At 49.1% G+C, this 15,750-nt stretch overlaps 1 protein-coding gene across 1 annotated transcript in view; it reads right to left on the bottom strand.

Annotated features, from left to right (window-relative positions):
- Window positions 1-15,336, bottom strand: part of LOC134927211 (serum paraoxonase/arylesterase 2-like) — a 127,943-nt gene extending 112,607 nt beyond the window's left edge. Inside the window, exon 1 of the mRNA XM_063921371.1 lies at window positions 15,161-15,336. Coding sequence (XP_063777441.1) covers window positions 15,161-15,234 — 74 coding nt within the window. The 5' untranslated portion in view covers window positions 15,235-15,336. The remainder of the gene's footprint in view (window positions 1-15,160) is intronic.
- Between the last annotated feature and the right edge of the window lie 414 nt (window positions 15,337-15,750).

The raw sequence follows: 15,750 nt of genomic DNA, 5'->3' as shown, positions 1-15,750 counted from the left end.
TTATGTTTCCAGGACGGCTGCAGTCAGGAAAACTGACTCGCTATTTATCCTGTATGCGCCCAACAAGCTGGGTGCTCCTGCTTCAAAGCAGTCTATTGCTTGCTGGATCTGTAGTACGATTCAACTTGCACATTCTGCGGCTGGACTGCCGCATCCTAAATCTGTAAAAGCCCATTCCACGAGGAAAGTGGGCTCTTCTTGGGCGGCTGCCCGAGGGGTCTCGGCTTTACAACTTTACCGAGCTGCTACTTGGTCGGGTTCAAACACGTTTGCTAAGTTCTACAAGTTTGATACCCTGGCTGAGGAGGACCTTGCTTTTGCTCATTCGGTGCTGCAGAGTCATCCGCACTCTCCCGCCCGTTTGGGAGCTTTGGTATAATCCCCATGGCCCTTACGGAGTTCCCAGCATCCACTAGGACGTCAGAGAAAATAAGAATTTACTCACCGGTAATTCTATTTCTCGTAGTCCGTAGTGGATGCTGGGTGCCCATCCCAAGTGCGGATTGTCTGCAATACTTGTATATAGTTATTGCCTAACTAAAGGGTTATTGTTTAGAGACATCTGTTGAGAGGCTCAGTTATTTTTCATACTGTTAACTGGGTATAGTATCACGAGTTATACGGTGTGATTGGTGTGGCTGGTATGAGTCTTACCCAGGATTCCAAAATCCTTTCCTTATTGTGTCAGCTCTTCCGGGAACAGTATCCTAACTGAGGTCTGGAGGAGGGGCATAGAGGGAGGAGCCAGTGCACACCAGGTAGTCCTAAATCTTTCTTAGTTGTGCCCAGTCTCCTGCGAAGCCGCAATTCCCTATGGTCCTTACGGAGTTCCCAGCATCCACTACGGACTACGAGAAATAGAATTACCGGTGAGTAAATTCTTATTTTTTTTCTCACCTATCCCTTAATCCTTCTCACTACACATAATTATTCCCTGCGATGCCCTGGGGTTGCTTGGCTGTGGTTTTTTGGGGGGTCCCGTGCCCTAGGTTTGAACCCCTGCAGCAGAGTGGAGTCCCTTGCCGCGGGGCTGCAGCTTCATGCATTGATCAATTCATAACTAAACTCCACTATTTATTATATGCTAAGCTGTATGATATCAGTAATGCTAGAGACAGTGCACCTACAACCCCCCCCCCCCCCTTTTCTTCTGTAGAACTACAAGTCTCAGTAGGTAGCACCTCACATTACTGGCAGCTATAGGTGTGCAGTCTAAGGCCCCTCCCTAGCAAACTAAAAGTGTTTTGTATAGACACACCTGAAGGAGTGAGACACCTTCATTCTTAGACTTGCACCCACCCGCACCTGACCCTCATTTATTTTAACTAGGGTACCTAGCATGACTGCACTTGTGAATATGGCACAATTCTAGGCAAGTCCAATTATTCTGAACAATAGGTCAGAAATGGGGTGGCTCCTGGGGTACGGGGCCTCCTGGACTGCCGTGGCTGGGCGACAACAGGGCATCGCAGCTTTACATTTAATTTGGCACTTTCACCGTTTGTTTATTATACATGTTACACATTTTTTTCACTTATATAAATTCACCCCATAACACCCCTTTTTTTCTCACCTATCCCTTAATCCTCACTACACATAATTATTCCCTGCGATGCCCTGGGGTTTCTTGGCTGTGGTTTTTTGGGGGGTCCCGTGCCCTAGGTTTGAACCCCTATAGTGTTAGGTACTGCAGCAGAGTGGAGTCCCTTGCCGCGGGGCTGCAGCTTCATGCATTGATCAATACATAACTAAACTCCACTATTTATTATATGCTAAGCTGTATGATATCAGTAATGCTAGAGACAGTGCACCTACAACACCCCTCCTGTTCTTCTGTTTAACCCTTGCAAAACTACAGCTACTTATTCAAAGTGACAATTTATAAAATGGTGTTTGTGCCCACTTTGCCAGTGTATTTCATGCCCAAAACAGCATTGGGCCAGGCAAAATACAAGTGGGTCATATGTAAGTGACCACCCTCTGTTGATTTCAGGTGTCAAATTTGTGGCCCAAGACTAGTTAACCCTTGCAAAACTACAGCTACTTATTCAAAATGGCAAAATATGGTGTGTGTGCCCACTTTGCCAGTGTATTTCATGCCCAAAACAGCGTTGGGCCAAACAAAATACAAGTGGGTGATATGTAAAGTGACCACCCTCTGTTGATTTCAGGTGTCAAATTTGTGGCTCAAGACTAGTTAACCCTTGCAAAACTACAGCTACTTATTCAAAATGGCAATTTATAAAATGGTGTTTGTGCCCACTTTGCCAGTGTATTTCATGGCCAAAACAGCATTGGACCAGGCAAAATACAAGTGGGTATCTTTTTATTAAGAAAATTGCAACATATATTATATAAATATGGTAAAATTCATAAAACAAGACACACAGTATACACTGAATTGTTGTCTAGCTAACCAAACAGAAATCAACAAAGCTTGTATGGCTGCACATACTGTCAGTACAGCTTAACATATATCATCTAGACAAAACCAACCTACTATACAAACAATACACATCATAACCAGAAGCAATGAAAAAATGAATGAAACCTTTTAGCCACATGTAAACCGTCTCAACAAAAGAACCAGAAAAATAAAATCTACGGGGAGGTGAAGAACAGAAAGCCAAAAGATGAACAAGAAAAGGATTTCTGCTACCCACTCAAGGGGGTTTCAAGTGGCGCCAGAGCCTGGACCACTCGACAGCATCCAACCTCCTCTTGTCCATATCCATCATCCCCCTGATCTCGTGTAGAATATTTCCCACCACCACTTCACAGGGGAGGACCTTTGCTCTGAGGGAAACCGGACACCGTGCACCCCATGTGTGAAACCTAACTGCTAAACTAACTAAAAAAATTGTGGTTAAATCATATCCTTTATACCCTTTGAACGTCCCATAAACCCACTCAGGGTAACTATGCCCCGAAAGGCACGGGATGCGTAAGGCCCTTGAAACCGCTTTACAAACCTTTATATTGAAGGGACACTCAAGGAGGAAGTGGTCCATTGTCTCCTCCTCCCCTAGACATTCCTCACGTGGGCAACCACGATCATCGGCACTTGAGATTACCCCGCACATAAAGTCTCCCTTGGAAGGAAAGCCAGGCAATATCTCTGAACTTCAGTGGGATTCTCTGAGAATTAATCAGAGACAACCCATCTGAGCAGACATTGCCCGGGCAGTCCCTTAATGACAGCGGAGCATAGAAGTGAGTCTGCAAAATTCTTCTCTCCAACTCCCTTCTTGAGAAGTTTTTGACTTCACCCACCTCCAGCCCCCAAAGCCTTGTCATCTTCAAGCACAGTATAACGTAGATCGGGAGGTAGCCATGCCGGACTCCAAGGGTTTTTACTCGGCCACCATCCATCCATAACCCGAGGAAGTGAGACACCCAGGCCCTTAAACTTTCTACCCATCGAGGGGGAGTTTCTAGAAACAAACTCCCTAGATTTAGCTTTAAAAAAGTTGTAGCGAAAAACACTACAGGGTTGACCATACACAGCCCCCCTTGTTCTCTCGATCTGTAGGTAATCCCTCTCTTGACCAGATTCATTCTATTCCCCCATAACATCAGGAAGAATAAAGAATACATCCTGGTCCACAAAGATTGTGGCAAAAAGCACACATAACTGACATACAAGAAAAGCGGAACCAAGTAGGTTTTGCACAAATCAACCCTTTCCCTGAAAGAGAGCTGCCACCCTCTCCAGGAGTGCACCTTTCTTGTAGCATCTTCCAGCCTCTTATCCCAATTTTGAGTGGCATAATCACCACGGCCAAATTTAATACCTAGAACTTTTATCTCTGGACTGGCGCGGGGGAGACTATCCGGAAGGGCAAACTCGTCACCTTCCTCCCCCATCCAGAAAGCTTCACACTTGTCCTGATTGATCCTGGAGCACGAAGCCTCAGAATACTCGCAGATAAGACGTTCCATGTCACGCGTCTCTGCCACAGACGACACAACCACAGTAACGTCATCCGCTTAGGCCGCCACCCTCAGTGGTAGCCCAGGGCCCAGCTGCACCCCTGCAACAGTACCGCACTCAATCCTCCGCACAAAGGGGTCAATTGCGAATACGTACAGAAGGGGGCTCAGGGGACACCACTGACGGACACCCGAGTCAACCGAAAACGTGGGCCCAACCCAACCATTGACAAGCGGGAAGCTCTCAGCCTGATTGTAAATGACACGTAGCCAATCTACCACCCTTACTGGAAGACCATACCTTTCCAGCACAGCCCACAGGTACTGATGATTAACCCGGTCAAAAGCCTTGGCCTGGTCCAATGCCAGCAAATACTTAACCCATTTTTCAGCACGACATTGCTCCACGGCCTCCCGGATGCCAAGGACAGCACTAAAGGTGCTTCGACCCTTTACAGTGCAATGCTGAGACGGGGAAAGTAACAGTCCGGAAACTTCCATCAGCCGATTAAAGAGTACCTTTGCCAGAATCTTTCTGTCTGTATTGAGAAGAGCGATGGGGCGCCAATTCTCAATACGGGCTGGGTCCTTACCTTTAGACAATAATATGAGAGCAGAGGATCTCATAGAGGGAGGGAGCACTCCCTCACCCAGGCTTTCATTAAATACCTCTACAAGACGAGGAGCCAAGATGTCTGAGAAAACTTTAAAAAATTCAGATGTTAACCCATCTAGGCCTGGAGATTTTTTTATAGACAAACCGTCTATAGCCTTCTTGACCTCCTCCACTGTCACATCATTACCCAAAGAGTCAAAAGAAGGATCAGGCTGCTCAAGCCCAGGTGTCTCCCCCAGGAACCGATCCATCCTCTCTCTAATGAGTGGCTGCTCAGACAAAAGGTCGGAGTAATAAGACCTGATGACTCCCAAAATACCCTCCCTGTCTCCATGAAGAGTACCCTGGTCATCAAACAGGCCCCGGACCTCCCTCAAATCAACTGATTTTCTGCAACTCTGGTAGGGATCAGGCGAGTGGTATTTTCCATAATCCCTCTCCAAAATCAAAGAAGCCAGAGGATCATACTGATATTCTCTCATCTGAGCCTTCACCCGGGAGATTTCCCCACAATCCCCACGCCCAGAGATCAAGAATTCTAGTTCCTTTCTCAGGCTCTGGGAGATACATCTTTTTGTCAAGTTTCTCCTGGCTACCAGCCTTTGAAAAAAACTGAGTCCTCTTTTTACACTCTACTCCAACCAGCCTCCAGAAGTGCTTCCTGCAGTTGAAAAAAGTCTCTAAAGGACTGTCTAACTCCCTCCTCCTTCAGGAGCCCGGAATTCAAACGCCAAAGGCCCCTCCCTTTCTGAGGAGTTTCTGAGACGTTCAAAGCAACACACAGAAAAACGTGGTCGGAGAACTCTACTGGCTTTGTCTCAGGAGGCAAAGTTTTCGAGGACTCCTTAACAAAAAAACTATCTATCCTAGAACTACGGCTACCACAATCATAGGTGAAACCAGTGAGGTCTGGGAAATGGCAAACATGCACATCGACCAGACCAGCCTCTCTAATCATGCTAACTAAAAAATTGGAATCATAGCCCAGGGTCATCTTTGTGACTCCCCTATCTTTTGGACTAATGACGGTGTTAAAATCACCGCCAAAGATGATCTGCCGGGCCGTAAAGAGAAACGGTTTTATCTCCCTGAAAAGACATTTCCTGTCCCAAGCTGTTTGGGGCCCATAGATGTTTATTAATCTCAGGGCATGTCCTCTCAGGTTGACATCCAAAACCATGCACCTACCTACCTGTAATTCTATAATCCTGTGCACGTTTACCATATCAGTAAAAAGCACTGCCAACCCACCGTACGGCTCGGCCGCAAGAGACCAGAAGGAAATCCCACGCCTCCACTGACCCTTGGCCCGATGAAGTGTGGCCAGGTCACCTATCCTGGTCTCCTGCAAAAATAAAAAATCAACATCAACCGTGTTGAAAAAATCAAAGGCCAAGAAACGAGCACGTTCGGAAAACACGGAAGCCACATTAATGGTGGCACATCGCATAGGTTGGGGATCCATGTTTCTTGGATTATAGAAGTAGGATCCCATTCACTTTTTCTTTGCTTGTCTTTTAGAGTCCTCATCCGAGGATCCAACTCTTTTACATGCCACCCCAAAAGGGATAGCATCCTCGTCAGACAGGGAGATCTCTTCCTCCTCCCCCTCACTCACACTATCAGCAACAGGGACCACAGTCTCACTAAGTAGACTCTCGGACCCCTTCCTACCAATCCCCTCCCCAACAACACACCCCTCCACCTTTACCACCTCGTCCGGGGGAGGATCCGGATCAGGAGCCCTTGGGGTACTAATAAAGGAGCCGCCTCCGGGACCACCCCCACCAGGGGACCCAGGAGTTTCATCAACCACCAACACCTCATCTGAAGAATGAGGGACTTCCCCTTCTGGACACTGAGCTACTTCAACCACGTCTAATAGGGATCCTACAGCCTGGCTCAACTCTATCCCCACAGGGTCCCACTCCAGCTCCCCCTGAGAACCATTTCTTTCCAAGTGCTTAGTTTTGCTTTGGGCTTTACCTTGTCCCATTTTTCCCTGTTTATGCTTAGCTACAATCTCCTTCCCAGCAACTGACAGATTAGAGGCCTGCTTTGGCTTTCTATTTTTTGAGACATTTGGGACAAAAACTAATTCTTTTCCCCCAACCATGACCACCTCCCCCTCTTCTTCATCATCAGAAGAAGACAGGACATCGAAACTATTTGAGCAAATAAAATCTACCTCCTTTTTTTTTAGGCTTCCTCCTCCTCCCTTTATTGATGATCTGAAAGGATGCCTCCCCCTTTTCAGGCTGAACCTTCTCTTTCCCACCATCTTCTATTCTCTTCGAGATGTCCTGATGCTGCACAGTAACCGGTACGCTACTTTCGCGACCAGGACCAACCTCCGGCACCACTTCTTCCACCCCTGCACTATAATTATGCGAAGCCTTAGGGCATCGACTGTAGGGATGACCAACTGTACCGCAAAGATTACACCTGACCTTGCTGCATTCCCGGGACCCATGCCCCAACTGGCCACACAAAGCACATTTAATCACCCCACAATCGCTACTGAGGTGACGAAAGTAACCACACTTATGACAGGTTCTGGGTTGCCCAGGGTAAAAACACTGGAGCCAATCACGGCCAATGTAAGCGTCGGAAGGTATGTGTCTAGTCTCAGCCCCTACCTGGTGTAACCTCACTAAGGCCGAATAGGCACCACCCCAGACCCCCCTAGTATGATCAAACTTTACCAAAGGAGAGAGTACTGTACAAGACCTAGACAACCAATATATAATATCAGCAGGGGGCAGTGATTCGTTACGCACCAACACAGTGATCTTAACCCTGTCCTGCCTCGTGATGGTATGGGCTTTGAAAAAACAATATGGTTCCTTCATCTTGTTTTTCTCCCAACGGGAGCCAAAGGCCTGCAGGCCATTCAGGGAGAGGAAGCTCAGGTCGAAATCTGGAGTTCTCACTGGGTGAATGCATGCGAAAAGATCTGCAGCCTCAAACCCCAGTGAGAAGATCATACCTAAGAACTCCGACTTCGAAGGAGCCTCCCCATCCTCTACCCATCTGAACTGCACCACATTCCTTCTTTTTATGGGCTGACCCCCACTCACCCCGAACTGAGGACCAGCACTCGGCCGACCTGGAACCGCCAAAGAATTAGCATATGAACCAGCACCCGGCCTAACCTCAGAGGGAGTTACAGGGAGCCCTTCAGGTGCCAGACCGCTACCAGCCCCTATTCCCACACTCCCCACCCCACCAGTCATCCTGGCCTGGTTCGCCTGAAACAAATTCACAGCTGCTAGAGCCCTCACCGGCATATCCATGTTACCATATATAGTTTCTACCAACATAACTTCTTCAGGGGTTAATTTGCTCTTATCTACAGCTGGCAGTCCTTGAGCCAATTTCTGCTCCTCTTTCGGCGCAGCTTCATACTTTGAAACACCCATCGATGTGGGTAATGATGTCACCTGCGATGTCATACCCGATGCGTCTTTGGCCCCGCCTCCCTCAGCCACCACGGTGACTAAGCCAGAGCCAGCCACCGCAGGCTTACAGGGATGGCCAGCCTCAGCATCAACCACGGCCCGCGCCGCACCCACACCTGCAACTTTAGAGGCGAGCGTTTCGGGGACAAGTCCACAGGGAGCAGCGACAGTCACAAAAGTCCCAGCATCTGCCATTACCCCAGCAACCGCCACGCCCCCTGCACCATCACCACCCAGCACTCCCTCCAGGAGAGATGCCTCCCCCGTTTGGAAGCCACCAGATACTGCCATCATTGGCCTTTCCACGATATCTGCAGCATCATGCACGATCTTAGAAACATCACTTCCATCACAGCTCCCGACAGCCACTTCCTTCTCCATAGGCTGGACTCCCACCTCCATACACTCCACTGGAGGCTCTGATGCCGCTACTGAACTTGCCAGGACCAGGCCGCCACCGCCATCCTGTTCAGGCAGAGATTCCTGCAACTCCTTTTTCCCCTGAGACAGTACCTGACTACACAATGCTGATGCAGCCACAGAAACTGCTGGGACCGAGCTGCTACTGCCCCCACAATCCTGCTCAGGTAAGGACTTTATCAACACTTCTTTCTCCTGAGAAAGAGCCAGATTACATAACACTTTAATACTTTAATTCTTTCCTTTACTGCAGCCAGGCTAGTACTTAGCTCCCAAATCTCATCCTTTAGGAGAGCTCTCTCACGACTGCTACAAGTATTTCGTTTCCTTCTCTTGAGGGAAAGACGAGAGGTTAAACGAGACTGCTGCGTTTTTAAATCTTCCAGGCTCATATTCACATATTTATCCATAGAGGATTCTGAGCTGCTATCAGAGACCACAGCATCCCCCGCTTCACCACAGGCAGATACCTTCGCCATATCACCCCCCCGGGTTTCCTCACCTGGAGAACCAGCGTCCCATGGTTTGGGGGTCACCAGTTGGGGATCCCGTTTCTTCACAGGGTCCACAATCACTGGGGCTGTCACACTGACCGAATCTCCCAATGCTGGAACTTCCACAGCTGTATGCAGGCCAGAAATCCTGGGGCCTCCTTCGGGCCCAGCAGCCCGGGACTCGCCGTCATCGTCCTCCCCAGGAGGATCCATCCTCCCCTGGGAGGCTCCCAGGGGAAACACTGCAGGCTTCAGAAAAGGACCAGGGCCTAAGAGCTCTCTCCTGTGCAGCCTCCTCCAGTCTCAGGTGTCAAATTTGTGGCCCAAGACTAGTTAACCCTTGCAAAACTACAGCTACTTATTCAAAATGGCAAAATATGGTGTGTGCCCACTTTGCCAGTGTATTTCATGCCCAAAACAGTGTTGGGCCAGGCAAAATACAAGTGGGTCATATGCAAGGGACCCTACTCTGTTGATTTCAGGTGTCAAATTTGTGGCCCAAGACTGGTTAACCCTTGCAAAACTACAGCTACTTATTCAAAATGGTAAAATATGCTGTGTGTGCCCACTTTGCCAGTGTATTTCATGCCCAAAACAGTGTTGGGCCAGGCAAAATACAAGTGGGTCATAGTGTTCACTCTAGGTGTCTTTCACAGGGCGCTGCGCCCTGCCCTTTTTTAGACACCTGAATGCCGCCCTGCCCGTTTGTGTGCGCCCTCCCGCCCCGCACTTTGCTGCCCGCCGGACACATTAACCACACTGCAGTGATCGCAAAGAGGGACTCGGATTTTAAAAGTGAGCGGGTCCCGCAGGACGCGGTTTTTTTGCTGACCGCCGCCTCACAGCCAATAGAAATCCCCAAGCCCTGCCTCACCAGCCAATAGCCGCCGGCAGCTTCTCAACATCCAATCGCTGCCGGCAGCGTCTCCCAATCCAAGCGCCACCTGAGACGTCGGTCCCTCCTCCCTGCACTGATCTCCAACCCATTGAATGTGCTGGTGGCAACCGGGCGCGGACATCACGATGACAGGAGAATGGAAGATGCAGGAGGGAGCCGAGGAGAAGGAGAGGAGCGCCTTCACCACGGGCAGCCCAGTGGGTCTGCTGCAGAGAACATGAGCTGGGGCCGAGCGGGACATGTCAGTGCAGTCGGGCACCACGACCGCAAAGTACCAAGAGGTCAGAGCGCTGCGACCTGGGGGAATGGTGATAAATCTTTAGTTTCACAAACGTGCGGGCGGGCTTTTCCTATATTTCTTTAATAACATGGCCAATACCTGCACATTATACCTGTGAGGGCGCTTCCTGTTACGCTGATCTTATTCCCCCAGCGTCCCAACTACTAGTGCACACATCCTGCCCCCTGCTACCACTACTGCACCCATCCTGCCCCCTGCTACCACCCCTACTGCACCCATCCTGCCTCCTACCACTGCTGCACCTATCTTACCCCCTGCTACCACTACTGCACCTATCCTACCCCCTACCACTACTGCACCCATCCTGCATCCTACCACTACTGCACCCATCCTGCATCCTACCACTACTGCACCTATCCTACCCCCTACCACTACTGCACCTATCTTACCCCCTGCTACCACTACTGCACCTATCCTACCCCCTACCACTACTGCACCCATCCTGCCTCCTACCACTGCTGCACCTATCTTACCCCCCTGCTACCACTACTGCACCTATCCTACCCCCTACCACTACTGCACCCATCCTGCCTCCTACCACTGCTGCACCTATCTTACCCCCCTGCTACCACTACTGCACCTATCCTACCCCCTACCACTACTGCACCCATCCTGCCTCCTACCACTGCTGCACCTATCTTACCCCCCTGCTACCACTACTGCACCTATCCTACCCCCTACCACTACTGCACCCATCCTGCCCCCTGATACCACCACTACTGCACCTATCCTGTCCCCTGCTACCACCACTACTGCACCCATTATACCCCACATACCCACACAGTGCCCATTATAAACACCCCCATACCCACACAGTGCTCAGTATTCACACCCCCACAGTGCCCATCATACACACACCCCATGCCCACACAGTGCTCATTATACACCCGCCAGAGCTCATAAAACCCTCTAAACCCACACAATGTCCAGTATGCACACCCCCATAGTGACCATCATAAGCACACCCATACCACACAGCGCCCATCATATGCACACCCCTATACCACACAGCGCCCATCATATGCACACCCCTATACCACACAGTGCCCATTATACACCCCCCACAGCTCTCATAATGCTCTATACCCACACAGTACTCATTATACACAATTACAATGCTCATAGCACCCTCTATACCCACACACCCGCACAGTGGCCATCATACGCACAACCCATACCCACACATTGCTCATTCCCCCCCCCCCCCCCCCACCCCTTCCCAAAGCGCCTAGCATATTGGTACTCCATACCCACAGTGCCCAGGATACATCCCCCTATACACAGTGACCAGCATACATAAACTCCCATATCCACACACAGTGCTCAGCATAGACACAACTGCCACACCCACACAGTGCTCAGCATACACACAAACAATCCCCAAACCAAAGCAGTGCCCAGCATACGCACACACCCCATACTCAGACAGTGCCCAGCATACGCACACACCTCGTGTTATAGCGGTAGGGCTTCAACAAGGACACAGAGAAGCTGATCTTAAAAGTTGACGGGGAGCAGGAAGCACCGAATCCTGGGTACTGATGCCTCCCTACCCCTAACATTGCCTACAGCACTACCTGCACCTAACCCTCTATTTGCCCCCCAATACTGCCATAACTGCTATCTACCATGTGGGGTGGTCTAATGCTATGTGGGGAGGCATAAGGAGATCTCAAAAGCATACGTTGCTATGGGACCCAGAAACTGAAGTAGGACCCACATTTTTAAAACTGAGGGGTCCCTGCGACCCACTTTTTTTTTGGCTCAGCGCGATCACTGTGTCTCCCTGCATGAGAGACAGAGACCTCCGCGTCCCACCCGCCTCGTCCCACCCGTCCTTAGCTGTCAGCCGTCGCAGCTCCCCTCCTCTGTGAGCAGACTATAGGTCTGCTCATGATCTGATGAGACAGGAGGGTTGGGTTTGCCTCTCCCGCCGAGACAAACCCAGCCCTCCCTCCTCTGTGTACATGGATCACTGTGGTGGCCATTTTCAACCAGCTCCGCGATGTGTGAGGGGGGACCCGCAGCATCAGCCCCCAGTATGTAAGATTGGCACAAAAAAAGCGGAGATCAAAAATGTGCCCTACCTGGTGCAGTGTGTCTTGTGCTCTCTACCTGGTGCAATGTTTCTCAGTGCTCTCTTCCTGGTGCAATGTTTCTCAGTGCTCTCTACCTGGTGCAATGTTTCTCAGTGCTCTCTACCTGGTGCAATGTTTCTCAGTGCTCTCTACCTGGTGCAATGTGTCTCAGTGCTCTCTACCTGGTGCAATGTTTCTCAGTGCTCTCTACCTGGTGCAATGTGTCTCAGTGCTCTCTACCTGGTGCAATGTGTCTCAGTGCTCTCTACCTGGTGCAATGTGTCTCAGTGCTCTCTACCTGGTGCAATGTTTCTCAGTGCTCTCTACCTGGTGCAATGTTTCTCAGTGCTCTCTACCTGGTGCAATGTTTCTCAGTGCTCTCTACCTGGTGCAATGTTTCTCAGTGCTCTCTACCTAGTGAAATGTGTCTCAGTGCTCTCTACCTGGTGCAATGTTTCTCAGTGCTCTCTACCTGGTGCAATGTTTCTCAGTGCTCTCTACCTGGTGCAATGTTTCTCAGTGCTCTCTACCTGGTGCAATGTTTCTCAGTGCTCTCTACCTGGTGCAATGTTTCTCAGTGCTCTCTACCTGGTGCAATGTTTCTCAGTGCTCTCTACTTGGTGCAATGTTTCTCAGTGCTCTCTACCTGGTGCAATGTGTCTCAGTGCTCTCTACCTGGTGCAATGTTTCTCAGTGCTCTCTACCTGGTGCAGTGTTTCTCAGTGCTCTCTACCTGGTGCAATGTGTCTCAGTGCTCTCTACCTGGTGCAATGTGTCTCAGTGCTCTCTACCTGGTGCAGTGTTTCTCAGTGCTCTCTACCTGGTGCAATGTGTATAACGTGCTCTCTACCTGGTGCAATGTTTCTCAGTGCTCTCTACCTGGTGCAATGTGTCTCAGTGCTCTCTACCTGGTGCAATGTGTATAATGTGCTCTCTACCTGGTGCAATGTTTCTCAGTGCTCTCTACCTGGTGCAATGTGTCTCAGTGCTCTCTACCTGGTGCAATGTGTCTCAGTACTCTCTACCTGGTGCAGTGTTTCTCAGTGCTTTATACCTGGTGCAATGTTTCTCAGTGCTCTCTACCTGGTGCAATGTTTATCAGTGCTCTCTACCTGGTGCAATGTGTATAACGTGCTCTCTACCTGGTGCAATGTTTCTCAGTGCTCTCTACCTGGTGCAGTGTTTCTCAGTGCTCTCTACCTGGTGCAATGTGTATAACGTGCTCTCTACCTGGTGCAATGTTTCTCAGTGCTCTCTACCTGGTGCAATGTGTCTCAGTGCTCTCTACCTGGTGCAATGTGTATAATGTGCTCTCTACCTGGTGCAATGTTTCTCAGTGCTCTCTACCTGGTGCAATGTGTCTCAGTGCTCTCTACCTGGTGCAATGTTTCTCGGTGCTCTCTACCTGGTGCAATGTTTCTCGGTGCTCTCTACCTGGTGCAATGTTTCTCGGTGCTCTCTACCTGGTGCAATGTTTCTCGGTGCTCTCTACCTGGTGCAATGTTTCTCGGTGCTCTCTACCTGGTGCAATGTTTCTCGGTGCTCTCTACCTGGTGCAGTGTGTCTCAGTGCTCTCTACCTGGTGCAGTGTTTCTCAGTGCTCTCTACCTGGTGCAGTGTGTATAACGTGCTCTCTACCTGGTGCAATGTGTATAATGTGCTCTCTACCTGGTGCAATGTTTCTCGGTGCTCTCTACCTGGTGCAATGTTTCTCGGTGCTCTCTACCTGGTGCAGTGTGTCTCAGTGCTCTCTACCTGGTGCAGTGTGTCTCAGTGCTCTCTACCTGGTGCAGTGTGTCTCAGTGCTCTCTACCTGGTGCAGTGTGTCTCAGTGCTCTCTACCTGGTGCAGTGTGTCTCAGTGCTCTCTACCTGGTGCAGTGTGTCTCAGTGCTCTCTACCTGGTGCAGTGTGTCTCAGTGCTCTCTACCTGGCGCAATGTGTCTCAGTGCTCTCTACCTGGCGCAATGTGTCTCAGTGCTCTCTACCTGGCGCAATGTGTCTCAGTGCTCTCTACCTGGCGCAATGTGTATAACGTGCTCTGCCTGTCGCAAAGTGTAGAATGTGCTCTGCCTGGCGCAATATGTATAACGTGCTCTACCTGTCGCAGTGTGTATAGGAGGTTCTACCTGGTGCAGTGTGTATTAGCTGCACTACTGTGTGGTGTAATGTGAATTGCCACTATTATGTGGCCATGCCCCTTCCCCACGAAAAACAAAGCCCCTAAATTTTTGCTGCGCGCCTTTGGCGCGCACTGCCCATTCTTTATCATGTGGGAATGGGAGGACCAAGCATTATAGTATGTACCTAATTTTGCCCTTCTAACTGAAAAATGTGCCCTCCCGAATGAAAAATGTGCCCTACCCGTGATCAGCACCCTGCCCTAAAAAAATCCTAGAGTGAACACTAGGTCATATGCAAGGGACCCTACTCTGTTGATTTCAGGTGTCAAATTTGTGACAGAAGACTCATTAACCCTTGCAAAACTGAATAATCTGAATAAGAAGCTGGAGTTCGAATACGAAGTGAATAAGAAGCTAGAGCTTGAATAAGAAGTGAATAAGAAGCTGGCTGAATAAGAAGCTAACTTCAGCCTAGTTAAAGAGTCCCAGGTTGCATTCCCCTGCAATTACTGTGCAACACTTGGCTCATGAACATAACATTATTCACAAAGGTGCAATATAATTGCTGCCTTTCGTTTCCAGGGACTGTCTGCACAGTGATAATACTGAAAAGTAAGCTATAAAATGTGTAAGGATCAACTTTGCAATTTGAGTATAAAGTGCAATTCTCTCTATATTGCTATTATCTGCGATTTATAAAGTAACAAGTTATTGAGCAGTATTAGACAAAGTTCAAACACCTACATTTTGCCCTATGCAAGGAACAGGTTACAATGCAAAAAGTTATCTGGTCTTTAGAAGTTGAAAAGAAGCTTCAACTGAAAAAGTAAAACTTACGTGACTTGTAATATCCTCTCCCCTAGAAAAGCCAGGAAGAGTCCTATCAAGGTTAGTTTCAGCAGTTTCCCCATGGCTGCAGAGCTAGTCTACAGGATTTTAGGCTATTCTGTAAGAGCTGGGACTAAGGGATAGGGCGGGTCCACTAGAGGGATAGGGCGGGTCCACTAGAGGGATAGGGCGGGTCCCTGAGCTAGTGGCCGTCAGATCTTTGTGTACACTCCCTCGTACTATTGAACCTTCCTTATCTACACAGCACTGTGTTGATTATATCATTGACTGTAGTGTATTACAGACATAGATACAGATTACATATAGATCACTCTCTCCAGACACAACACCAGCATACTTGAGTACTTTTGTAAATGCATTTCAGGGAGATTGTGACAGTAACACCTATCAGCGCGGACGTGTACTGCTACATCTGAGAGTCGTGTCATAAATATGACTTACATCCAAATGTAAATGAGCTCCAACGTTAGTAAGATCTACTTGTTGAAGAAAAGACTCTGATATTTTTCATGATTTGTTTGTGTATTTTGTTTCACAAAAGGTTCCATATACTGTACGTGGCCACGAGAAACCTCATT

The sequence above is a fragment of the Pseudophryne corroboree genome, chromosome 5, assembly GCF_028390025.1.
Source record: "Pseudophryne corroboree isolate aPseCor3 chromosome 5, aPseCor3.hap2, whole genome shotgun sequence".
Lineage (NCBI taxonomy): Eukaryota > Metazoa > Chordata > Amphibia > Anura > Myobatrachidae > Pseudophryne > Pseudophryne corroboree.
Note: the sequence above shows the minus strand (reverse complement) of the source record. Positions and strands in the feature narration are given on the sequence as shown.